This window comes from Haliaeetus leucocephalus, unplaced genomic scaffold (genome assembly GCF_000737465.1).
Source record: "Haliaeetus leucocephalus isolate CR32 unplaced genomic scaffold, Haliaeetus_leucocephalus-4.0 Scaffold2, whole genome shotgun sequence".
Classification (NCBI taxonomy): domain Eukaryota; kingdom Metazoa; phylum Chordata; class Aves; order Accipitriformes; family Accipitridae; genus Haliaeetus; species Haliaeetus leucocephalus.
Genome location: NW_010972438.1, coordinates 4329296 through 4356700, shown reverse-complemented (window position 1 = coordinate 4356700; position 27405 = coordinate 4329296). Strand labels below are relative to the sequence as shown.

General features: G+C 37.9%; 1 protein-coding gene across 1 annotated transcript in view; it reads right to left on the bottom strand.

Moving 5' to 3' along the window:
- Positions 1-1956: 1956 nt before the first annotated feature.
- LOC104835292 (contactin-3-like) overlaps positions 1957-27405 on the bottom strand; it is a 104551-nt gene continuing 79102 nt past the window's right edge. Inside the window, exons 10-21 of the mRNA XM_010573194.1 lie at positions 18262-18389; positions 16644-16819; positions 12688-12805; positions 11372-11530; positions 11124-11273; positions 10306-10376; positions 9196-9430; positions 8897-9012; positions 8106-8292; positions 4725-4837; positions 2646-2814; positions 1957-2057 (exon numbers count right to left, since the gene is read on the bottom strand). Coding sequence (XP_010571496.1) covers positions 1957-2057; positions 2646-2814; positions 4725-4837; positions 8106-8292; positions 8897-9012; positions 9196-9430; positions 10306-10376; positions 11124-11273; positions 11372-11530; positions 12688-12805; positions 16644-16819; positions 18262-18389 — 1723 coding nt within the window. The remainder of the gene's footprint in view (positions 2058-2645; positions 2815-4724; positions 4838-8105; positions 8293-8896; positions 9013-9195; positions 9431-10305; positions 10377-11123; positions 11274-11371; positions 11531-12687; positions 12806-16643; positions 16820-18261; positions 18390-27405) is intronic.

Genomic DNA, 27405 nt, shown 5'->3' with positions numbered 1-27405 from the left:
ATGTAATAAATATTTTATTAGAGTAATAGAAAAAAATGCATACAGATAACCATAGGATACACACACAACTGGAAGTTTAAGGATAAATTTCAAACTTTTCAATATGAAACAAGGTATTCGGTACATATCTCATGGAGATATATAACTAGAAATTAAATAATACAAGGTAATCACATGAAAATGGCAATACAGGAACATGGACTAGAACTTTGTGAAACAAGAATAGAAAGAGTCACCCTTTGTTGCATGAAACATAACTATATACTTACTAGTAACCCCTTTTTTCCATCCCCCCCCCCCCCATTTGCAAGTGTCTGAAAACATCACTGGTTAGCCACATTGAAAAGCAACTAGCCATTTAAATAACTATGTATGTACAGTATATACAGATCTTGCTTACTTCAACAGCACATATTTTCATCTGGATGTGATACTAATAAGGTAATTTGCTATTTGAATGCATATCAAGGTATCTTTTCTACAGTGCTACCATAATTTCATTAATCCTGGTTCTCTCCCTTTATAGTTAGTTCTGTGTATTGTAATAATACTGTGAGACTGAAAAAAAAAAAGTCTTTAAAAGGATATGCTTTCATGTCACATGAACACTTGCTCTACTGTGCATATAGGCAGCTCTCTAAGAGGTGTCTAAAAGGCTGATTTGACTAAATTCACAACTATAGAAGTCAAATGTACCAGGTTTAATGTATCTTTAATATATTGCTATGAAAGAAAGTGGAGATTTCTCTATAATAGCAAGCCTGAAGTGTCTTTGTGTATTTTTTTTATTATGACCTATAGTATTGCCATAAACTTACCAGAATCATGTGACAGTAACAGGGTGCATTAGAGTGCAAGACCAGGTGAAATAGTTTTGAATTGGTTAAAGAGCAGAAGGAAGGAGAGTTATGAATGTAACACTGAATTAAAGATGAGTTTACAGTGCAGTGGACAGAAGAGCAAGGTAATTTGGGGCTGCATATTTGGAAGCACCACATCACAAGGGAGGGAGGTGGTAGTAGTCCCTTTTCATAAGGCCATGGTGCAACTGCATTTCAGTAATGCTTACAGCTGGGCACTTTTGTTTGTTAGTGAAACACACTGACAGGAGTTCAGAGAAGGGCAGTAAAAATAATCCTGAACATGAGAGAATTTGGTTATGAATAAAGAACCTCGTTAAGAAATATAGATATAAGGAAATTAACTTCAAAATCTATTGCTAGAGAGGAAGGTTAGGCTTTTGAAAAGGTACATAAACTTACATACACTGCGATAAAACAGACAGCTGCCTTTGAAACAGGGCTGTGAAATCATTTCTTAAAGAGTAGTAGTGGAAGCCCTGCCCCTTGGACACCCCAACGTGGACTGTGAAAAATGATGTCCATACTGTGAACTTTTCTCTACCTTCCACCTTTGATTTCTTGCTAGATTTAGAGTAACTTGTATAAAGGGCAGTAAGAAAACTGATCCAAACCTACTGGATTATGACACACTGGCTTAAGAACGGCTGCTTGGTCGACGTGTTATCATCCAATTGAAATGCCATGTCTCTGATTTCTTCTTTCATATGTCAAATGATGTTATTGTAACAATGCAGAACATACAAAAAAAAATTCAGTGTCACTGCAAAAATGGAGTTTCTCACTGAGCTAAGCTGTTCCTCATAACTATGATCATAGTGCCATTGCTCCCCCTCTCTCTACGTTGTATCTTAAGTACGTAATATGTAAACTCCTTTGGTTCAAGTATTAAGGCATTTTAGATTCCTTTTTAAAGGATTTGCTAAACTTTACATGATATTTTTACTTCAACCTACAGTGAAATATAAAGAATTTAAAAACACGTCAGGATAGAAGAAAAACATGCATTAACCACTGCAGTTTTTTTTAAAAAAACCCCTTTTCTGTAGTAACTGATTTTTTTCTTCCCCCCCCCCCAGCAAATGAAAATGTATCATCACAACACTGAATTAAGAGTCAAGGAAAATATTGTTGGTAAGAAGCTGGATACACTGAAGATATTCAAGACTGATGGACCAGAACCTCTTGCATCCATACCTGTGACAAATAAAAAAGGTCAGGATTAAATGAAAGCATGAGTATCTGCTGTGCGAAATTATTATTCTTCCTAGATGCTAAGCAAAAATTATTGTAAACTTTTATTTCTGACAAGCAATGAAAATTTACAAAAGTACAGTAAGTATTTTAAAACTACTGAAATGCCTTGCAAAATGCTGAAACTGTATGAATGGTCTTTACTTTCAAGATAATAATAAAAAAAGGGGAAAAGGTAGAAAAATCTAATGTTTTTAATACCAATTTACATGGCAATTTACCAGTTCAATAGAATGAAGCTTGTCATGCATAAGGGCATGAAGACTGTTAATTGCTTTTCTTTTTATTACCTTATTACCATACAACATACAAGTATTAATTCTTTTTTTCTCCCCATCAATAAGGACTCAGTTCTTGCAAAGACAGGCTGTGACAACTGCTGGGTGTCAACTGCAATTTTAGTAATGATTCACTACACCAAGGCGGAGGCATGTCTTTTTATGCTGTGGCCGGTATGAAGGAGGTTCTGGTATTGGTTAAGGACCCCATATAAGCACGTGACAAAATAATAGTGATTCAGCTTCAACCTACTAGCTAGTCTGGGTATCAGGATCTGATCGCTGCTAGTGCCATCTCCGCCTTCAGTTGTTGCTTTTACTTCTATAATGTAATCTTCATTAAACTGGAGCAGAAGCTCAGCTGTTGTCTTGTCCGTGTTCAGCACGTTCATGTTGGTCTGACTGCTGGTCCTGTACAAAACCTGCAACACAAGTAAAGAGCTGTAGTGTGTCATTTCTTCCACTAGGACCTGAGCAGCAGTTTTTATTTGTGTTTCTTAGGAACAAGGTTTCAGTCTTTAAAAAGAGGGGATGAGAGAAAAGATCTGATTTTTGGTTACTACTATAGGGCAGAATTACATGTAAAGAAAAAAGGTAGCATCAGTCAAGCTCTTTTATTCTAGCTTTAATCTAAAATGGCACAATGTATAATGATAACAAATGAATAATATATTCTGTTGAGTGTCTTAATATATCGTTCTATGAATTATGCCACCATCTGGAATCTGTCATTATCTAGATCAGCTTCTTATGCCAATAGGTAGTTTGGGAAGGAGAGAACTAATCAAAAGTACAGACTATGTTGGAAGATGTTCTGTAAGCGCTGTGTGATCGTTCTGTCATGAAACTTAACTGCATTTGGTGTCCTATGTTTTAAAGAATGGGAGCTGCATCTGAATGTCACAGCCCGCTGCTCAAGATGATCAGGCAAGAGGAGGGATTTAAGAGCAACATCAGCCTCTCTTCTGTCCTGAAGGCTTGACAAGCCCAAAGGGTCCCTAGTGCCTGTGGCATGGCTAGGCCTAGAGAGAGGTATGTCCTAGCAGAGTTTAAAAAATATGTGGATCCAGCACATTCACCTGGCCAAGTTTCACAAATCTGACTAGCATGTAAGCTTGGGAGTTTCCCATTGCAAAAACCAGCAATCCCAACTCCCCCAGAATAACAGCAATAATGATGAAATGGAAAAAAAAAAAATGCAAAGCTATTGGAATTACACACACACTGCTGCCCTGGAGACATGCTCCGTAATGCTGTGCATTGCTATAAAATGCTCTCGGAGGGACACAGCTGCATGGCTTGCTTCCACAGTGACCGTGCTACGGCTGCTCTGGCATTTTCAGTGTCCTTTGTTGGTTCTTCTCTTCCTGGCAAACCTACTTTTGTTAACTGTACTGCCCTTGCCTTCTGGGATAAAAACGACCCCCTAAGTGCTTTACTTCAGTAAAATTAACGAGCTTTATCAAAATCCAGCTTATCTTTGTGTACTTAGCAATGTTGGTTATCCACAGGGGAACCTGAAATTGTTGTGGGAGACAGAGTATGCAGTTTGCAACTCCACATGGTATGTTTTTAGGTCAGCTACCGTCTATGAAACTAGGTGTCTTATCTAAACTGTAAACATGTATTTCTTGCCAATACAAGTCAGAACACTGCATAGTCAGATCTTCAGCGTAAATCTTTTATGCAGGAATATATCATGTGGGATCCAGCTGTACACAGCTCATCAAGAACATCCTCAGCTATTCTCTTAAATACACTTAAGAAAGCTATATTTAAACACCTGTACATTTGTGCGCTGATCAGATTTAGAGTAGATGTAGCAACATAATTTCTATCAAGACAGTGAACATGTCCCACAGTAGGTAAGAAGAAGGGTTAAGAATATCAGTTTGATACAGGTGGCACTAATAAATATACCTGGCCAACAATGGAAACTCTATCAGCTAAATCTTCGGTTATTTGGTTTCTTGCAAAATGTTTTATGTTTCAATAAGTGTTATTCATTTATACGTGATAAGCGTTATACATGTTTTAACACACAGTGTTATACGCCTGGGAAAGGGGGATCCCAAAAGCTGGCAGCAATGCCTGCAGCTCCTGGCTTTGTTTGCATGAGGAGGAGAAGGCATTTAGTGTATGATTAATGGTAAAAGGACCATGGTTTATGAGACGTTGTTAGACTATGATTTAAAATCCATAAAAAGGAGACACTACTGAAATGGTTTAGATGTGGTATTGTGCATCCTCTGAGCTTACTGCCTTGCAATTAGACAAGCAAAAGCAAACCGTGGATTGTTTTCAAATATTTTTCTGGTCTGTTTTCACTTACCTTATACCCAGTCACCTCAGACTCATTCTCCATAGCTCTTACTTCCTCCCAGCTGAGGATTACTCTGGAGTCGGTGACATTCCACACAACATTTCCTGGCGGTTGACTGGGTGCTTCAAATACATAATAGAAGCATGACTTTAATTGGCATTAGTGATTTATTCTACAGTAGGAAATAATAGCTCAGGTAATGGACTGTCATTACATGTCAGATGCAAAAGCAACTCAAATGCAGCCTTGTTGTTTGTACACTTTAAGTTTCAGAGACTAAACTGGAAAAACAGAAGGAAGGAAAAATAGAACAGCACATAAATGTTATTTCTGAAGTTGCGTTATCTATTGATGGTCCTCTATTAAATATAGCCAGACAAAAGCACGTGTCTTAGGACATGGATGATCTTTTAGAACAAACTCTAATGAAACCAATGATGGTAACAGACAATTTCTAATTTTAGTATATTGCCAAGAATAAGCAAAAAAACTTTACAATATATTATGTTAGACAAATTTAGTCTTTGTGAATATTCAACTCTACACGCTATGCTGATTTACTTTAACGTGTTTGTAATGTAAAAATATTCGACATATTTTGTTGTTGTTGTTCTTTTAACTCAAGGCGTGGTTTTGAAATGCAGTCTGTACCATTTCTGTATCTGCAATTGGAACAATAGTGGGCTTTGGCCAAGTAAATCTACTGGGGTTTTTTTTGTTCATTAACAATCTGAGACTGTTACTTTCAAAAGGAGTAGTATGCTTTTGGCTGTACGCTTTACTATATCTTGAAAACTGCCAAGCTTTCAGGGAAGGTGCAGGTAAGTACAAACCTCTTAAGATGCCTCAAGTTTGTTCCCCAGAAAATGGGTCATGCAGTGACACAATCAACTATTAAAATCTTTTCTAAATGTCTTAAGGAAAACAATTTACTGTTGCTGTCACCTAGTGGAGGCAACTGCTGCTTAGGTGGACGCTTAGATGCTGAAGGTTCCATATTAAACACTAACACTGGTTTTAAGCACTCCTGTGCATGTGCTTATGGGTTTTTTTTCTCTCTTTTTTTTCCCCTCTTATTTGTAAACTCTTTCACACAGGTAGCTCTCTATCTTCTTTCCACGAGCAGTCAGATCAACCCCCACCTGATTAGATCAAAAATGTAAGAGCGAGACTTCAAAGACTTATTCTAAAGTCAAACAACCACTCACAGGTGGGTTTTTTTTGCAGTATTTGCCTTGTTCTATATAATAAACAGGATTTAACCTGATGCACTAATAGCTACTTTTTGTAAGTGTAAGAGGAGATTGTTTTGCTCCTGAGAATTAAGTATTACAGCATACATGAGTGGTTTTCACACTGAGATATTAAAGCTGAATTTCAAAAGATATGAGTCATTCTTTTAAATCCACAACAAAATACTAATATAACATCTAAAAAAATGAAGAGTAATTATATATAAAAACTGTAAGCCTCTATCTATCACTTGACTTCTGGAAGTGAGTCAGAAGGCTCCAATTCACTTCAGACACCAAAATCTCCAGTAATCTTCAGTGTTCAGAACTGCAGAACTTAATTTGTAAATAGGTCAGATCCTGAACCACCACATCATGTAAGTACATGTCCAGTGCTAAGCATGTAAAAAGCTACATGGATTTCTCTGAGACTCCTCAGATGCTTAAAGTTGGTCATATACACTAGTATTTCTCTGAATTAGAACCAATGGACAGAACATTTGGTTGTATTTTAAGGCTTTTTAAATGTGAGATAATTGTAACATCTTGCCTTATAAACTTAGGCAAGTCTTTGCCAGTTACTATTTTATATAGCAATATTTTATGAAACAAAGCCATACTTCTTATTTTGGGCTATGAACATGAGTATTTCAAATATAAAAGCAAAGATACTTTAATGGTCAAAGACTGAGTTTTCAATCTTGAAATATACTGCCAGTTGAACTTACATATTTGTGTTTCTTGATATAGGTAACAGTTACTAAGAAGCATCTTGTAGATCATGTGGGTGAAGGTAAATACAATGTGCACAGAAATCCTTCACAGTGAAAAACACATCAATCACAAATATTCAAGTTAAGGTAGAAATTGGGATTGATTAAAAATCACGCATTTGAATGAAAAATCAGTTTCTACTGTAGCAGTACAGAGAATTATTTGTCTTAGTCAATTTAACTAGTAGTTAGCAAAATCCTTCAGATTGACATCCTACTGTACTGCAATGTTTTTGCTCTCTTTATTTACCAGCAAGATACATGGACATAGTACACTAATTTTTAATTATTCCAAATAGCATAGATCTTGACTAAGGGCCTGACCAGATCCTGTTCAAATCAGTGGGATCAAGGTGCTTGTCTGTTTCTCCTTCACACATCCCAGAGGCAGGTGGTCACTAAAAAAGGACTGAAAAAATCCTTGTGCTGACCAGGCTGGCACAACCTCTTGTGAGCAGCCAGTAGCCACACAGATGATTAATTAGAGAAAACTATTCACCACATGCCAGGTACAGGCTACAGGCAGTGAGTTACTTCATATCAGCCAATTCATGGTAACTATGTATGTAATAAACTCTAGCAAATAGAATTTAATCTGAGTTGGTTCAGTCCTCAGTGACAGAGTGCTAATGCTCATTTCTGCATATAATAATTTCTGATAAACTAGCTTATTTCATAATATTGATGATGCAACTACTTTTGGTAGAATGATGTTAATGACTATTCCAGGGAATTTGACCTTTCAGACAGATTTAATTGTACATTCTTGCAAGTCTGACAGAAATACTTCAAGATCAGTGACCCTGATTCTGAGTTGTATTACAATGTAAGACCACACTAAAAATATTTCCATTTGTAGAAAAATTAGTGCAGTCTTTGACAATCTGTTCTCCAGCTTAATTTCTCTTTTTAAAAGTGGCCTCTCGTGCAGTTTGTTCAAGGGGAAGCAATGGACATGAAGGATTGTTTTGCATCAATTGTATGAGGATCATTGCATTTCAAAGGCCTTGGCCCAGAGAACTTAGAACATTTATGTTATAAGACCCTGAAAAATTCAACAAGACTCTGTTTTTTTCCTTCCAAATAACAAATTTTTCTTTTAAAATTCTTCCAGTTACTAGAAGAATAATAAAGGTTCTACGCAGAAATTATGTATCTTCAGCTCCACTGGCATAGTTGACTTTTACTTACTCATCCTGCTAAACTAGCAGAGGGTAGAAAATGGAAGATCTATACTTGAATTAATTGTGTGACTCCTCTAGTCTGTATGAAAATTTAGGTCACTTACGCATATTGTGATTCCCAGTAATGCGCCTATTTTTCATTTCCCTGCAAGTGCCAACACACCATTATGTCTCTCCCCACTTTAAATTCAAGATACTTACGTGTCTTTTTTGTGGTAGCATTTACCGTGGCACTAAAGGGACCTGCTCCAGCACTGTTATAAGCACGGACAGCTGTGTAGTATGCTAAGTTGCTCTTCAAACCTGTTATTCTTACTGATGTCTCATTCCCTGCAGCTTTTACTCTGTTTGACGATTCTTCTTTTTCACCATTATGCCAGTACCTAACCTAGTAGATATAAACCAAAACCATTTAAAATCTTGCATGGAGTGGACTGTTCACCCACAGCATTGCATTTGACTCTTTTAAGTGCATTTTTTTCTCAGATGAAAAAGGCAGAAATACATTGAAATTTCAAAAAATATGCTTACTGTGTAAAAAAAATAAAAAAATCTTATCCATCTGCTTTTCATGCTTACTGGTCTTTTTAGTGTGATTGTAGGAAAAAGGAAACTAAACTATTAGATCTTGCTTGAATTTAAAAATGACAAGAGGAAAACCATTACTTCATCTAAGAAGTAAACAAGTTAAACTCATGAAAACTGTACCTTACAAAATAGTTTCTTGGGAGGTAAATGTAATTCTGAAATGTCAGTTTGAAAATACTGTTAGACAGACACATGACTGCCAGCACAGGAAGCAAAACACAATTTCATTCTTTGTTTTCAAAGATCCTTAGGAGAAAATACCCTTCTTCTGGGTTGTAGGTGGGGCAGGAAGAAAGCAAGAGATGTGGTAATCTGTCAGGAATTTGTGCTGCTGTGCTGCAGCCTGCATGACCCTTCTGGCTCATGACCCTTTACAAATGGGAGCGTATTTTAAATGAGCTTACCTCATAGCCCAGTAACCTTCCACTACTCATCTTCCAAGGAATGGCTGTCCAGGAGACCTCGATGACCGAGGATGACAGACTCGTTGCGGATACACCGGAGGGTGCTGTGCTAGGCTCTGTATTCGGAAATCAATAAATGAGAGATGATCAGCAGCATTGGTGACTGTGGAAATAAGCACATCCATGTTCAAAGTGATCTCATTTCTATTAACTGTCTGTTGCTATAGTCTCTGATGAAACATCTCATGTTAAATATCTGGAGGTAACACACTCAATCTGGAGATAACACAGTCACATACCTTCTTCAGCTGAAAAAACTGTAGTTACTGAACTAAACGGCCCTTCTCCTTTATTGTTATAGACGCCAACTTTGACTTCATATGGTGAAAAGGGCAAGATGCTTTCATTCCTGAAGACGTATCTTGGTGTGTCAGGAGAGGTGACCACGGTCTGTATCCATGTTGTGGTGCCAAAGGGGCGGAAAGCAACAACATAGCCAAATCCTTCTCCGTTTTGTAATTCTTCAGGGATGGGCTGTGAGAAAAGCAACAGACAACAGAAGTCTGTGATACTACATACAGCACTGGGCATGTTTTGCAGGAATAAAGTACTGACAGACTAACATACATGATTGCAACCAGGTTCTGGTACTGCATTTGGGATCATTCCATCAGCAAATTAACTCTGGTAAAGCAGAGCAAAACGTGTTCCTTCGAACCTATCTTTAAGGTCTGCACTTCAAGAAGAAAACAACTTTCAGGTATATTCTTTGTTTCCCACTGTTTTGAGACACTCTTCAGTAAATACAATTTTTTTTTCAATTTCACAATCCATAGTTCATTAAAAAAAGAGTAATTGCTTAGTCAACAACTATTACAGAAGCCTGATACTACCTTTGTACAGTGGCTCATACCACAGTGATTATGATTAGATAGCCACACAGAGTAGTCAATGTTAGTAACAAATTGTTAACATTTTTTAACTCATTAAAAAGGGGATACATAATATAAAGTAGTATCTGATTGTTTGTATTGGCTGGCACATGCATCCAGAGTTAATGGTAGGAAAGCAAGAACTGCAAATTTGCACTGAAAAGCATAATTCTTTGGCTCAACCTTTGAGCAATAACCCCTTCCTCTCCCTTGCTCCCTTTTTAGTGTTAACATTTGTGTGAGAACAGAAGCAATCTCAGACAAATTAACTAAATTTCCTACTGATTGCCATCTAGCACAGTAACACATGAAAGCGAAAGAGGGAAGGCAAACGTGCATAGCTCACATTACAGAATGTTACCGAGCACATATACATCCTAGATGAAAAGCTGCTGCAGCCAGGGAAATTCATCTTTTAAGAAGCGTTTGAATGAAAACAATCATTCTCTGAAGAAAATTGCTTGCCAGAAAACTTACATCCCATGTTATGACCAGTTCAGACCTGCTCCCTCCTCCCCCACTGACTTCAGATGGGGGAATTTCAGGAACTGTGAAAAGGAAACGTATAGCTGTCTACACAGTGTAGATACAAGAGACAACATCATATAACATTAACCTCATGCTCTGAAGCTAACCTGGTTGTATTCATATTGCTTTTGCAAATCAAGGTCAATGCTTTTGAGGCAGGGTGGGCAGTCATGGGAAGCCCCAGCCCTGTCCTGCATTCACCTTGCTGCTTTCCATCACTGGGGCAGGCTGATGCTTTTCTGAGCGCTTGAAGAGCCTCACTAGCTCACGTGTATGCTAATGCTTGAACAATTGGAGGCATGCTTTTTTTTTTTTTTTTTGAGAGGGTTAACTTATGCAGGTGTATTGGGCAACGGCCTTATTCCAAGTGAAATCCTGGGGGTTTAATTCATGTAGTGTTCTGAGGCACATGCTTGTTACATAGAAGGTATACACTCATCAAACACTAGTAATGAAAAAAACACCTATCAAAATTAACCTCTCTCCATTCATTAATACCTTCAGACTCTGCAGCACTGCCTGATCTGACAGACTCTGGCATACTAAATACAGTTTAAATGTATTTAGATGTTATGCTTCTGTGATGCTCAGTAATGCAACACAAACTGTCCCACAGCTAAATGGAAAAATCATGAACAAACTACTTATAGGCTTTTATATTCAACTGCAATTCCAAGCTTGTTTGCAAGGAACCAAGTGTATGAACACTCCTTTTCTGTTAATATTCAAGATTCTTGAATTAAAAACAAATAGAAGAACCCACTAACCTGCCTCTTCAGTTCTTACTTTTTCTGAGGGTAAACTAGGTTCTCCACCTCCTATTTTGTTACTGGCAACTACACGAAATTCATATTCAACCCAAGGATTTAAATCCACTACTGTAGTTGTGAATGTTTTTCCATCGATCACATCTGGAACTATTAAAAACAAAAAGAAATTAAAAAAGGAAACTAAGAACATGGTGTCCCTGGTCAAAAATGTTTCAACAGAGTCTGTAACAAGAATTGTGTTTTACCTGTTGTAACTCGCTGCCAGCCAACTGAAAAGGGTGTCCTTGCTTGTATGGTGTAAGTGGTTACTGGGCTGTGATTATCTGTGCCTTCTTGCCAGGAGATCTGAGCTGTGGTATCAGTTATTTCATCCACTTTCACATGTTCGGGGGGCCCAGGTGAGCCTAGAATCAGATTGAAAATTACGTGGTGTTTTGTAAAGCCAGTACCTTGGAAATCACTAACACAGCAGTATGGATTCTCATTTTATCAGCGCTGTGGGAGGAAGAAAACAATTCAGCTTGGAATAAGAACACTTGTAATTATTGTTTTACATTCACTAAACTTTGATAATCTAATTGTGAAATACTCTGAACTACAGCACAGATAACAGGGTTTTGTTTTTTTTCAAGAACCTTTGTTCAGCATGATCCCTCTATCTTTCCAATGTCTTTTACTTTAGTCCTCAATGTCCTCTTTTAATCTACTAATACATCTCTGTAGTCTGCCAATTTGTTATCTACAGCTGTTTTATTGTACAATGCACTGTAGCAATTTTTCAGCACAACATCTGATCAGCACCCCGAGCAGCAATTCAGTCAGGCAAGCTTTCTGCTGCCTTCTGGAAAATCCTGACTCTGGGCATCCTGGCAAAAATGCTGGGTTTTGTCTCATCTGCACCAGCAAAGGGGGTTGAAATAACTAACAGCACATTGACAATTAGAAAATATCTGGCATATTTTAGAATATATTGAGTAAGTGTTGATCACATAATACACTTTTGTAGATCAAAGCTTTTTCTCTTGCAATAAATGTAGCTGTATCGTCAGCAAAGAAAGCTACAGTTCTGGCTTAACTGTGAACATTCCAGCTCTGGAGGAAAAGGTATAAGCCTGCATTAAATGCTTTAAACTCCAGTGTGTCTGTAGGACAAAGCCTATCCTATGCTCTGGCAGCAGTAGCCCATTTCACAGGAAGGATTCTGGCATCACCAACCCCAACTGTTCAGTTTGCAGAGGCAGCAACTCACGACTCGCTCACAGCTGCCAGTACCAAGCTCCCTCTCGTCGGTGACTGGAAGGACTGTCAGTGAGAAAAGATGTGAAGTCAATATTATACCCTCCAGCTCTTAATTTTTCTGGGAAAAATTAGGCTTCATCCAAAAATTGAGCTAAAATTCTCCCTAACTGCAAAGCAGAATGACATAATTCAAGTCACAGTCATTCATCACATAATTCAAGTCATGAATTGGTTTTACAATCTACAACATCAGTTGTTTCTGTAATCTACAATATAAAAAAGTTAGAAAATATAATTCATGGTAACTGAAGCTGGAATTTACCTCGTACGATAAGGTCTGCTGCAGATGCTACGCTATCCACTTCTGTCTTCACCATACAAACGTATTTTCCACTATGTTTCAGCTGTATGTTTCTAATCATTAAATCTCCTGATGCACTCTGTTGAAATTCAAAGTTATTATTAACGTAAATGTACTACCTTGTAATTTAATATTAAGATTGTATTTGTAAATGGAAAATAAATCAACCAAAAATGTTGAAGGCAAAGTTGCTCAAAAATTGCACTGGCAGACAGCCTGCAGGATAGCAAGTTATTACCCATCAGCTGCTCCACAGTAATTGTCTGTAAGCATTTTCCTAATAAACATGAGGTAGTGTCCCTCTTTTATAGGAGAAGTAAGCCACAACATGGTTAGGTCATACTGGGAACATACCTCCTGACTGCTATTAGGAACCACGAAGAAAGTCAGTGCCCTATGACCAACCATTTGTCTCAAAGCCCTAAGGAAGAAAAAACATGGTTTCTATGGCCATTAACCAAATTGATTTCTAGATAGAATTTATAAGTCTAGTTATCACAGATTTTTAAGGAGTTCAAATGTGTAAACAACAAAGCTGAATTTGGTCCGTTCTGCAGGTTTTTGTGAGCACACTTTCATTTAAAGGTTGTACATTTTGAGCTAAATTCCCCATTTTACAAGTCTAAGTTCTATTCTTTGTTCTTCATTGAATATATAATCTTTGGTCATTTTTTTTTCCCATTGGTCTCTCTCATGTCAAAGCATATGGTTGATCTCCTGAATCAAGAGAAACATACATAAAACTTGAGTAATAACTGTGACTTCATCTCATGTTAGGGCTCCTTGTATACTATTTGTTTTCTGCATCACTGAGCAGAGAGCTTGATACTAAACCTTTGGTAGCCAGTGTCACTTCAAAAAAATCTCCTCTTTGTGTCAGCTGAATTACTGCTTTAACCCAGTTCACATCATATTTTCCAGGAGAAAAATCTCTCAGTCAGATTTCAGTTTTTAAAACTTTTTGGTTTTTTTTTTTTTCTTTTTAAATTTTCTGGAGAAGCAGTGTTTCATTTGAGGACAGAACCCTGTTTTGTGGATATTTTCAGCTACTCTGGCCATATAACTGATTCTTGGGCACACAGTAGTTTGGGAGAAAGGAGAAGACACAATTCTGGAGTTTAGTGTAGTCTTCGGAAAAAAATTAACCACCTTTCCAACCATTTTTCTCTGTTTCATATTCACACCCATTATTTCAGCATTACGATATCTCATTTTTTTATTTAACAAAAGCTGAAAACAATTCTGCCCGATTCCCTTCCATGTCCGTGTAAACACAATGCCTGGTCTTCTATGAAAGCACAGATGCAAGCATTTGCAGGACAATTCAGCACTGACTGCCTACAATACATTAGAAGTTGAGTCAAACGCAATCTAAAATCCATCTACTAAATTGGAAGTGGATATTCAGGGAATGACCAACAACAGCAATGCATATTCACAAGCAAATCATGTTCTACATGAACTTACTTTAGCAAACTAAATTTAAAACATCTCAACAAAGGGGACTGTCAAATGGAATAATTTTACTTGAAATAAATCCCACCAAAATATTAACCCTGCATTTAAATTATTTTGGGGAAGAATCCCAAAGTACTGGGGAGAACACAGAAACCTGCAGCAGCAAAAAGCTACAATGTAGAAGGCCCTCTCACCTCCTATAGCTCTGCAGACCATCAGCAGTATTCACATTCTTGCCTAGCCAGATTAAATCTTTGTCAGCGTGGACAAGTCCAGGTGACAGTAAGATCACCTTCCTTTCTCCATGCTACCCAGAATACAAATAAAGAGTAGTCCATGCAGTATGAACAGCTGCTGAAATTGCTTTTGCTTCTCCTGACTGCATAACAATCTCAGCCATTGCTGGGCTCTATAAGCAGGTGATACCCGAAACAGTTTAGAGTCAATCTGTTCAAAATTTTGGAATCTACTTGGTTTGCTATACTCTGAAGAAATCATCTGTCTAACCAAAAAAAAAAAAAAAGAAAAAAAAAGAAAAAAAAAAAAAGAAGAAAAAAGAGCAGCAAGACAGTGTTACATCCTGTATTTTTCTAAACATCTGGAAGACCAGGTGGTGGTCCCATAACATTCCCAATAACTACTACATGTCAGAGACCTCAGGCATGTGTGACAGGGACTTCAAGACATCATTACATAGAAATCTATCCATCAAAAAATTATTTTCTTTTTGCCATGTTTACAACCAAGAAAGCTAAAGTTGTTTTTGCACAGATATATTCATTTAACAAATACACACTGCAACCATGGGAAGGCTTAGAACATATTTATGCTTATTTACTTACCATGACCCACATATAACTACAGATGACATTATTCCACTGACCTTAATGTGATACAAAGCCCATAAAATATTTTCGTGGATCTCTTGGTAACCTATGAAGTTTTCTGCCAACGAGCTTCAATCCCCCTTTACACAAATAAGTTTTTTTAAAAAAAAAAAACAAACCATGAATGTCTATATTCCATAAACCCCCCTGATTCTGTACCTTACGACAAATTTCCAAGTAAAATGTTCTAGATTCAGAGTTCTGAGTTAGCCAATACTCCCCCTGGATTTTTCTTCAGCACTGACTGAGGATTTTTTGTGAAAAAAATCTTTTTTGATGCTTTCTTCCTCTGAGGAAAAAAGAAAATGACACCTAAACAAGGCTTTGATTTGGAATTATGCCTGTGTTTGTTTTAGGAAAAAGCTGAAATTTTTAGTGACAAAAGATCCTGCATTTCCCAATCAGCTTATGAAGCCTTAATTGAGCCAGTGAAACTGTCAGATTCAGGTTTTTCTATGTTTTTAACCTTTCCTTTCTAATATTACTATTTGTATATACAACCAGAGTACAGCTGGGGGGAAATATTACTAAATAAATAAAGTCCATGTAGCAGTACTGGAAGGTAACGGGCTATGAAACGGAGCATTCCCATTACAGCATGACAGATGGTCAGTTCGTAATTCTCAAAACATTTCTGTGAAAATGTACATGATATATGAATATCTCATGGCTCCTACAAGGAAATCTCATCATCTCCACATGCACTTATATTTAATCAATTGCAAACTGCAGAACAATCTGTGTGTTTGGTGCCTACTGATTAAATGCTAAATCTTTCAAGGTTTCACAGGCAAAAAGAAAAAAGTTAGGTGCTGAAATTTCACAGTTTCACAGGCAGCAGTGTCTAACCCACAGCTATTCCTCTAGGGCAAGATATCTGGCAAGAGTATGTGAAAGGAAACTTTATGAAGGCTTATGATGGCCAGTTTCATGCCGATGCTCAGCTGCTTGTTTTCTTATCACTTGGCCATGGCTTGCACTGTAATAAGACCCCTTTGCTGTAATTGATTTCATTCTCTTGATACATCTGTCATCTGTCTTAAGACTTTACTTTTCATGTTTTGATCAGAAGGCTAAATTCTAAAAACCATTAATGTCATCATGCCCACCCCAGCAGCATCTCTGCATCTTGCGTAGGAAATATTTAATGAGGAGATGCTCAGGCAGAATGTTGAGGGATACGCTAGGGACGCAAGTGCTGGAAAAATAAGGAAAGATGGGATGGTTTTGTTCAGCTTTAGGCTGAAGCCCACTAAGTCTGCACCAAGTTCCTTAATCTGTCATTGCTGAGTTTCATGTGACCTTGGGGAAAATCACGTGGGGACAGATGTAGAAACAGAGGTACACACTTCCAATACTTCAGATCTAAAACACAAGGCGTCTGAACAACGGGCAAGCAATGGGGCAGCAAGCTAGCTCAATGAATAATTTCCCTCCAACATAGAAGAAAATTCTACAGGCCCAAAAGAGAAGCAGCATCCTATTTTTACCATGCTGAAAAAAGAAAAAAGTAAGCCAGTCTGTGCTACATATGTCTATAAGGCAAATGAAGAGAAGGTGTTTGCAACTTACCCCTCCAACCTTCTCAAAATGAGAAGCGTCTTTCTTGAAATCGGTGAGCGTTCCATTAAAATACCAGGTGAAGCTGATGTCCAGTATAGGATCATGCTGAACCTGGCAAGGCAAGACGACGCTTTCTCCAACAGTGACATCCATGTTGGAGGGTGCCAAAGTAATCCTTGTTGGCTCTGTTGAGAGCAGAAGTATCAGTTATTGGATTCCTGTATTGCTGAGCTTTGCTTGCTACTAATATTCTACCACGTTCTTCAAATATGATTAATGACAGTCACTTCAAATTATGCAGCTGGACTATAAACGCTGCTGCCTGACCCCTCTCGTTGGAGCATTGTGCCCGTGCACATTTACCAGTGGGAGCTGCTCGACACTGAAAAGGTAAATTTTCACCTGCTGTGTACAGGCCAATATACTTTACAGAGCTAAATGCACTGCAACCCACAGCAATGAAATTACCATTCAAGAGCGTGTGTGGTTCTCAGCAATAACACTCATGTTTCGGAGCAGAAAGCTGTAGTAGCAGCCACTGGGAAGATTAAGAGGTGGGAGTGAGAGAAGGAGCTAATAAAATCTGGAAACTAGAGGAAATCCACATAGGGTAGAATGCATTGGATATTTATGTCCATATATCATATAGAACATAAATAGTGTCATTAAGAACAGCTGCTTGTTATTCCAGAATAACACTAATGGAGAAAAATTTCAAGTACTGTAAATACTGCGGAAATAAAATTTAATTCTAGAAATCCTTTGTATATAATTCTATTATTTGTGTATAAAGGGACATGAATCATTTAGGACCACAGACAGAAAATATGAAGCTGTTAATTCACTGAACAAAGTAATTCTGTTTGGCTCTATGAGATATATAAGATATGTAATGCAGTAAGGTATTAGATAATTCTGAGTTTGGAAAATCTTTCAGATATTCCAATCTTTAAAAAAGAACATCATGAGAAAAGACATTCTTCAGATAAACTCCACAGACTACTGGTCCTTTTAATCCTTAGACAGCAGCTAGTAATGGATGACTTAGAGGAAGGAGCAAGAACCCTTTTAACAACAATTACATATACAATTCACTTTTGAAATATTTTATATTTTACTGCCCTTGGAGTCCCTGAACGCTCCTGCAGCTGTAGTTTCTACCACATCTTTTTCTGTAAGCAAACAGCGTATAGTTCCTTAGGGCTAAACAGATTTTGGACTGGAATATAAAATTACCTCAAATATTTTTTTGATTGCCATGTTGGTTTTTTTTTCTCAACAAGTTAAAAAAAAACACCCCAGACTTAAAAGCAGAATTGTACTATTAGTATTTAGATAAGTGAGAGAAGGGAGGAAAGTGTTCAGAACTTCCTCACATCTGAGAAATATCTTTGTCAAAGACGGAAAATCCACAGTCTCTTTCCTCTCTACTAATAAAAGAACTATAACAAATATCCTTTTATCTTTGCATTTTGTTAAATATATAACTTCTCACACTCTACTTTCTACCACTTTTAGTATTTTTCCAATAAGCAAACTCAGACTCCACATTGTTGCAGGCTTCCGTTGCAGGGTTTGCAATTCAATTCACATCGCCTCACAGGTGACCCCATTCCAGCTCACCTACCTGTAACTATTAAGTTTGTTGAGCCACTGGCTGTTCCAAACTGGTTTGTTGCCAGGCATGTGTAGCTTCCAGCATCAACTTTGGTCACATTGGTTATTCTTAGTTCTCCATCCTTTAATAACATGATTCTAAAAAATTATGACGAGATTTTAAAAGTTGCAGCACTGGTTTGTAGACAAAATGCTTTAATACTCATACTGTTACCCTTAGATATACCAAACTGCATCAATTACCAACCTGATGTTTGAAAATTTTGTGGCCATACACTGAAAATATACAACAAATGTGAACCCATCCGTATATTACTCACCATTTTGGACACCAGTAGAACCAATGTTTCAGACACGTATGTATGCCTATGTACGTGTGTGTGTGTGAGAGAGAAATCCCACGTTAACGCCATCTTTGTCAGATGCACCAACTGAAACTAGAATAATTTTCAACTGTATTACATTGTTTGCCTCATGCAGTCTTGCATGGAAACTTTGAAATAACTGTGTGTCATTATGATGATGATGCAATAGGATTTTTCATAAGCAATCCCCATTTTGCACTTTTCAGGATTCATAGATAGAATCCTGACACCGACTGCATTGAAGTCAGTAGCTCATTTGCACAACTGACTCTCTAGAGTAGGAGTCAGCCCATGCAAGTACAAACTCAGTACTTGTATAGAAAACAAATTGAGACTTCACACCGCTGCAGACTTCTGTCTCAGTTTATCCCCTACGCTGAGCAGGAGTGACCTGCAGACGTAGTAGAGGTATGCTTTGCGAAAGGACTTGAAGGAAAGAAAATTCCCTCCACCCCACACAAATTCCACCAGTGAGAGCCATGCCTAACAGACAGACAGCATGGAACAAACCAGAAAGATGCTTATAAAAGATGTGGACAAAAGACGACCCACAGTACTGCTACAGACAGAAGAGCACCAGCATCCCAACAGCAGAGATGACATCCTAGACAACAGCCCTGGAGGGAGGTAAAGGTAAGGCTAATTTGACTCCCTCTTTCCCTATTTCTAGTCTTCCCATCTGTCATATCCTTAGATGCAGGGCCTCCTACCAAGTCTTCCCTAAGATAACCTGGAGCCACTGTATAACTAACTGTATATAAAAATGTCCAAAATAATTAACAAAAAAGTAGACATCATCCTGATACACCTAAATCAAAAAAGCTTCAGAGCTTCTTTCTCAGATCCCATCACTCCATTTCAAAGGCACTAAATGAATCACAGCGAGGCTATTTTGTCGGCTCCCTAAGCACCTTTAGCTAGAAGGTATTTTGGAAATGCCCCAAACACCCACATCTAGCTACACAGAATCAAAAGAACAGCAAACAACATTAACACTCCATGGGAACCTCTAACCACATTAGCTGAAGTCTTACACAGTTGTCAGAGTAAGTATCGGCTGAGAAGGCAGCAAATGTCATGAAACTTAACATTCCTATCTTCCCGTTCTCAGAGGAGTCATGAGGATTTTGCCTTCTCAGTTGTATGTACTTCATTTATTAACCTGCTGCTTTATTCATTCAAAAATTCTTTAAATACCTACCTACCCCTGCTACTCTTTTTATTTTTAACATACTTGAGGCAAATTAGTATTAATGGAACTTCATTTGTCCCAACTTAGATTTAGTTCTCTAAAGTTAAATACATATTACAAAAAGTAGATGGGGAAGTCTGCTGTTAGGTGGGAACTGGGATCACTGCCTTTCTTCTCAAAACTTGTCCCAAGCATGGGATAAGCAGGATGCTCACTTGAAAAAACAGGTTCCTTGCTTTTCTGGCATTCACACACTGTATCTAAAAGCTCAGCGTGAGCAATTCTCCATGTGAAACCCCACATGTGCTATGGTGGCTTATGAAGGATCATGCAAGCTTGAAACTGCTGCAGCAGTTGCAGGGCAAGTCTGTAAAGACTTTTAGAACTGAAAGCAGGCACGGCTAAGACACACCTGGTGAATGCACCACCTTAGATGTACTTGCACTGCCGAAATAAAAGTTGGCCCATAAAAGGTATATGCTTCACTAAGCTGCACTGTCATTAATTATTTATATTGATTTATATTATAAGTAAAACAGTGTTACAATATTTTTGGTTGGTGTTTTTTTGCCTTTTTTTTTTTTTCCAAGCAATGCATCTGAATCCATTATTTCAGAGAATATTTAAGTTGGTGAATAAGGGCAGCAGAATGCAACTCTGGAGTTTGATGGGTTCAGTGACCTTTACCTTCACCCTTAACTTCTCTGATCCTCCAAAACCATGTTCACTAACCACAGACCATGGCAGTGGGAGTCTATCATGGCTCTGTAAGTTATGCTGCTCCTTTCCCTTACTACCAAATCCACCTAATCCTCAAGGCCACATGGAGACTGCATTTTAAGTGTCTGAAAGCAGGAGTCTGGATTCCTTCCACAGCTGCACTGCTATTACACAGCTCTACAATGAAACACACTCTAGAAATAAGCACCACTTTTAATTGTTTTTCTTAATTATTCTCAACTGCATTTTATATTTTCTTATAAAAGGTGTTGCAACACTCATTGCTGCAGCTGAAATATATTTCCATTGGGTAAAGGTGACACAATAATGACATTAACAGATGCAAATTTTAAGTGGTAACAAGTCACTTTGTTAGAATGACAGACAAAAGCATCTTAAATGGGGGAGAAAAGTGTTATAAATAGACAGACAGTTTAATCAGTTTACATCTGGAGGTAACCATCTTTCAAGTCTTCCAAAGTGTACTGAGGTACCTAAGCCAATGTGGCGGTGTTTGAGGCATATTTGTAAGGAGGGTGTGCTTCATCAGTGTCAGCACAGCTGACCTCCCTGAGGCTTATTAACTTGGGGTTTTTTTGAAAATTCAGAACTAATATTTGGCTGCACTTTATATTAGATGGAACATTTGTAACTAACCAAATCTTGCAATAGCGTTTATAGGTATTTTAAATGTGTTAAAGAAGTGATTAGTACATTTTATAGGGAATTACAATGACATCAATAAAAGGTGTTAAAATGTATCAATTATGGTTGAAAGCAAGCTATTGAGATGTTGGACTTTCTAGCTATCTATATATTTTGCAAAGGCTTGTATCCCATCATCTCCTTTGAAGCAGTTTCCAGTAGAAAAAATACAAAACCAAATGAAAACCCAACACTGTTGACAAAGCCTGAGATCAAATAAAGGAAAAAATAGGATCGGGGTATAAACCAGAAAATGTCCATTGTTTAATTAAAATGAATCACATTCAGAGTGCTCTGAGCTATCTGCAAGTCTAGCTTGCCTAAAATAATTAAGCAATAGGCTTATTAAAACCAAGATATAATTATTAAAAAAAAAACCCAAACAAACAACAAATCAATTCTAGAAAAAAATTATTGTCAAACTAAAATCTTTCCTGGTAAATTAAAAAGAGAAATGCTTTACTTTTTCAATTACAAAACAGTAAATGCAGCACAGCCTATGAAAACACTAAACCCAGGAATAGCTCTACCCCTTCCTGCTGAAGCATTATACAAACTGAAGCTTTTAGTATATTTAAAATTATTAGATATTCACATACTGTTATAAAACAAATGTACTGTGGCTGGCCCGCTGCCAGGAAGTGATCTGGATCTCTAAATACAGAAAAATAACACATCCTTTGGCATTCCCTGTATCTACAAGCGTTTTTCCAATACATTTTGAAAATTGCTGGCCTTCAACAAAGTGAATGCCATTTTCCACAAGCTGCACACTTTTGGAGGCACTGGCAAGTGGCAGAAACTTTTAGCCCTGTAAAATAGACATAATTGGCAGAATAATGCTTTGGCACATATCCATTTGCACAACAGGAGACTGATTTAGGACCTGTTTGGTTCTCAGATCAAAACATCATTGACGAAATCATCATCTCTAAGTCCAGAGCAAAATTGTGGGAAATTCATCTTTGAGAAGATTCTTTTTTTCCAGTAGTCAAAAGGATGGCATAAAAAACCCCGAAACAACCCAACTAAACAAACCTACAACAGCCAAATGTCTTAACTCATGCCCATGCTCTTTGAGGTCAACAGAACGGGGAGAGGGATTAACCAACTTCAGGACTTCAGGGTTCTTGACTTGAGAGGCCCATGTTGGTAAAACTATGAGAGTCCTCCTGTCCCACCCATGCTAGGAGCATGTATTTGGCATTACAGATCTTCCAGACAGCTGAGGGACTTCAGTGGGGTTAAAGTCTCCATCAATTCTGCCTCATCTGTCAAGTTTTATACATGACATTATGATTTGTTATTAGTTATCTTAGTCATAACTGACCATGGAGAAATCCAACTGTGAAATAAGCGCATGCACTTCTCATACTGATAAATTATTTTAGTATTGTTACAGACTGCAACCAGATTTTCACATTTCAGATACTGAAACAAGTATCATCTGGGACTGGAGGGCAAGTGGTGCTCCAGGATGCCAATCCAAGATCTGTCAACTTCAGTATCTGTAGTGTAAGAATAATCAAGCTGTTCTGCATTCACTGTCCCCACATCTACTTGCTCAGAGAACTGGGACAGCATCATCTGGAGGTTTGCATAGTTTTACCTTACTGACCAAAATCCTGTGAAATTGAAGTGTCGGTGCAGTACAACCATATACACATGACTAAGGGCCAGAATATGCCTCAGGATCCAAGACCACAAATTTAAGATTCAAGACCTGAAATTTAGTGTCATTAATGAAACCGTTAATGAATGCAGATTTTTCTCATCTTCCTGCGACAATACTACTGAAATAACAGACATAATCAAATGAAGTAATCACTGCCTTTTTTGTCAGATTATTCAGCAGAAAAGTCAACTATTTTAGATCCTTATTGATATGATAATAAACATAAACATATTGCTTTCCAGTTCATAACACTTCAGTACAAAGGAACAGCGGAAAAGTGGGTCAAAACTGCCTTTTTGTATATCAATCATATTCCAACTAAATTAAACCAGATTAATTAACAAGAAAGGCAGCAAAAAAAAAAGCTCCTATTGAAGCACTGGTAAGTAAATGCATTACTTTCCACATCACGGCATTTCAAACTGTAGCGCAAAATGAAATAAAAATACTTAATTCAAACCGTAGAGAAGATAAAATGAGTAACTGATACTTCTAAGAATCACGCAACATTTTATCAGGAATTATTTCTCCTCTTTTCTTTCCCCCTTAGTTTGACATCACCACAGTTAAAGATGCTGAAACTGGAGATTTTTAAGACAACTGCACTGGAATGTCTTTTAGTGAAGCTGAAGTTTGCAGCACCTTTTCATCTTTTTCTAGTCTCGGTAAATCTAGAAACATCTAGGAATAAAGGAAGATTTGTTTACAAGTGAAATGCTGCTCCATACGATCTCAAAATCCTTTGTATTAATCTGTTTCCAGTCAGGTATTTGAGCCAGGACCACAGGACCCACTACAGACAACATGTAGCAGCTGTCTAGTACTATATATCAATTACAAATCATATACAGTCATAAAACATATAAAGAAATCTTTAAAGGGGTTATCTAGGTTGCAGCATATTTTGGTATGTCTTCTGGTTTTGATGAGTTAAACTAGTATCAAGTGAATTTAATCTTGGTTAAACATCTAATCCTCCTTTTTTGGAGGATAAAGGAAAAATAAAAGCACATTCACCTGGAGATGGAGGTGTCTCAGGCCAGCTTTTCAACACCGAAGAAGGTACATGAAGGCAACTACAGTTTCCATCCTCTGCTTTCTCTACCTGGAGACTCTAGGGGCTATGGCCTGCTATCAGTAGCAGCTGCTCCACATTACTTTGGAATAAACAAAACCTAGTTGTGGCTTAATGACTGCAGATAAAATACACTTTAGAGAAAATTTTTAAAGGCCTTATAATGAGATGGTTGTCAAGGAACAGCCTGAGAAAGTACAAGCTGCTCCCAGTGTGGTGGTACACACTATAACCATAATACGGGGTGAAAAATTACCTGTGCCAGGTAATCAGGTACCCTCAGTACCTGATCTAGCAGTCATTAAAACCAAGCAAATTCTTGCTAATTCTTGATTATTATGCTCATTACATCACCCAAAATTATTTATTTCAAAGGTCCAAAACTGCATTCTGGTGGGAAGCATTATCTTCCTTCAATACCCAATTAATTTAATTCCCATTTCCTGTCTGTCCTTCTGCATGTTCTACAGTGATCCCTATGCTTTCACTTCTCTCTGTATTCCACTGCTCTTTACTGTCTACCTCTCTTTATTCAAGATATTCTTAAAAAAAAAAAACAAAACCAAAAAAACCCAAACCCCAAAACCAAAAAAACCCAAACCCACATATTTTGCAAAACTAACAAGAAGGAAGATTGTATTCTTCAACATTGAGCGGCTTCTCAGTCCAGAGCTTGTGAATCCATTTTGAATTATATTTTCTTCCCTCCACAAGACATATCACATTCAGCTCATTTAATTAAAATCTACTGAGTCATTATCAAAATCTTCTACATACTGAAAATGCAGCACCATTTAAAAATAAAGAATACAAGCAACAGTGCCATCAAAATGAAAATCTTTCAGGCTTTACTGAATTAATGTGGTCAGTACCTACACCAGAATGTAAGTTCTTTTACAACAAAATACTGTGAGTACATTGAAGTAATGCAGTATCTGTGCTTCATTTTTATTATTTTTATTATTCAAATGGGAATTTTCTTAAAACATACTGATTCGATCCATGTTGCTGGATCTTACACGACATTTTCACTTTTACAGCTGACATTAAGGACTAGGTCCACCATCACGCTAAGCCATGTTTGCCCTCTAAGCCTTCCAGGAAGCCTTCCCAAACTAGCATGGTCTAACCACGGTATCTATACCAGAGTGCTGGTGGAATGTGCTGGCACATCCTCACAAGAGGACACACTCCAACATTTGTTATGTTTACATGAAAAAAAACCATTACACTGTCCCTGTTCTCTACCAACGCAGAGTAACTCCACCATACCACAAGCAGACTTACCAATATCAATAAGAATATGGTTTTTAACTACTCAAGGGCAAACAGATTTGGGAAACTATACATGTATTTATCCATGTGGGATACAGTGCAAGAGCTGTTCCCTTGCAGGAACTGACTTACAGAGACAAAATAACTTGCTGCACTCTTTGAAGACTGTGATTTCCCTCTTGCTTTTTACAAGCAAATGGCAACTGTAAGGGAGGGGAACGTCAGTCTCCATCTCACACTCAATCTCCGTCTGTCTCTCCTAAGGAGCGCTCTGTGAACCTGAACCCTACCATAGGTCTGAGCTCCAAATGTAATTAAGCTCATTATGCCTCCCCTACCTCTCCCAGGTAAAGTGCATGCTGGACCTCTGTGGCCAGCATTAGCCCTTTTGGGAACTCATTCCTTCCTTTTCCTGCAATTAAAAAAGACACCCCTCACCCCATCCCCCGAAACAGACTTCTCCAATAGAAATGTAGTTAATGGTTGAAAAATGTACTGCTAATTGGAAACACTTTCCTGAATTGCAAGAATTGTAGAACTGCAAGAAATTCATGAATTACAATTATTCATAGCAGACAGTAATGAACTCTTGCGCTTTCTGCAAAGAATCACATTTCTGCTTTTCTCTGAAGGCAAGTGTACTTCATTTAGATTAATTCAGGATTATTGGCTTGTTGTTATGTTTCTACTGTAAGCCATTTGCAGTGTGCGGTCAAAAATATAGGAGGAGACACTTTGGGCCATATTTTGGAAATACCTGCACTTTGCAGAACTGAAAGCCATAATTTATGTTCATAAATCTAAGCAGGCAGCATCGTGCATGATCAATACATTTTCAGAAACCGAACATTGCTTTCTTTAGCCTGGTACCATAACCACAAATGAAATTGGTGGGTACTGCTTTTGAAGGGCAAGCCAAAGCAACCATTAAGACTAGATCTGATGTCTATTCAGACAGATAGCTCACAAAGCAATGCAGAAGTGGTGGCTGGAATGCTCTTCTCTTGGACTTGTGTGGAGCCCTGGAAGGTCCAGCCGTGCCTGGTGGATTTCAGTATCATGAATCAAACCTACACAGGTTATCTGAAGGCTGGTGACAGGCAGCTCCAACAAGAGACAAGCAGAAACAAGAACGATAGCATTCTTCCTGCCTGCCGTTTTATGAAAATGGTACAGGGACAAAAACTAGGAATTTTCCTAAATGGAGAATATCAAGTGCTATGCATTTATGCACATGCTTTACAAAAGTGACCATAAAAATACGAACAAATGAGTAACATCAAAAAGAAACAGGTTTCACTCAAGTTTTAGAGATCATTGGTGGCCCTGTGTTACAAGCTTACTTATCAATGTGATACTACGTCATTACAAGACAATGGGAGGTTTCACATAGAAAGAAAAACCAACTAGTGTTATTCCGAATGAGATTTTGCTTGCTTGCAGGCATGCAGCCAGCTAGTGAGTCTGTGGTACCATGTCAAGCTCTATAATGACAGATGCCTAATCTTCTGCCAAATTGCCACATTTGACAACACTTAACACTAGAACACATGAAAACCATCATGGTCCCTGTGAAAAAAGAGCCAGAGCTGCACAGATCAAGATGACAGCAAGTGTCCAAACCTTTTGGGTAAAAGGAGAGAGCTCTAACCTTACGACGGAGCAAATAACGGTCTCAACTGCAGCCTCTCAAAGTTTTGATCTATCTGGTAGCATCGTCCGCATTTAGAAATTTCAAAACAAAACCAACAACATTGTGTATTACAGAAATAGCACTACAAGAATTTCACCTGGCTCAGAAATAGCTTCCCAATGACAGGCTAAGCTTTGTACAACCTAACACAAAGTCCTAGAGGAGGAGGGATACATTCATATAAACGCAACACACTGCCATGGCAATCCTTCAAAAACAAAACATTCAGTTTCCTCAGTCTCATGTCTGGACTTTTGGCCACTTCAGTGATTCCGCCATCCCTGAATTACCCTGCAAAGTACAGGGCGATACCAGAGCGTTGCAAGAGGAACACTCGTAGTCATCCAGTCCTCACTGCTCCCAGGCAAACCCTATGACCTTCTGTGGCTGTTGCTGTCAATACAGTCTGTATCTAACTCAGATAGTCCAGCAATTAACTAGCTGCAGAAAGGCT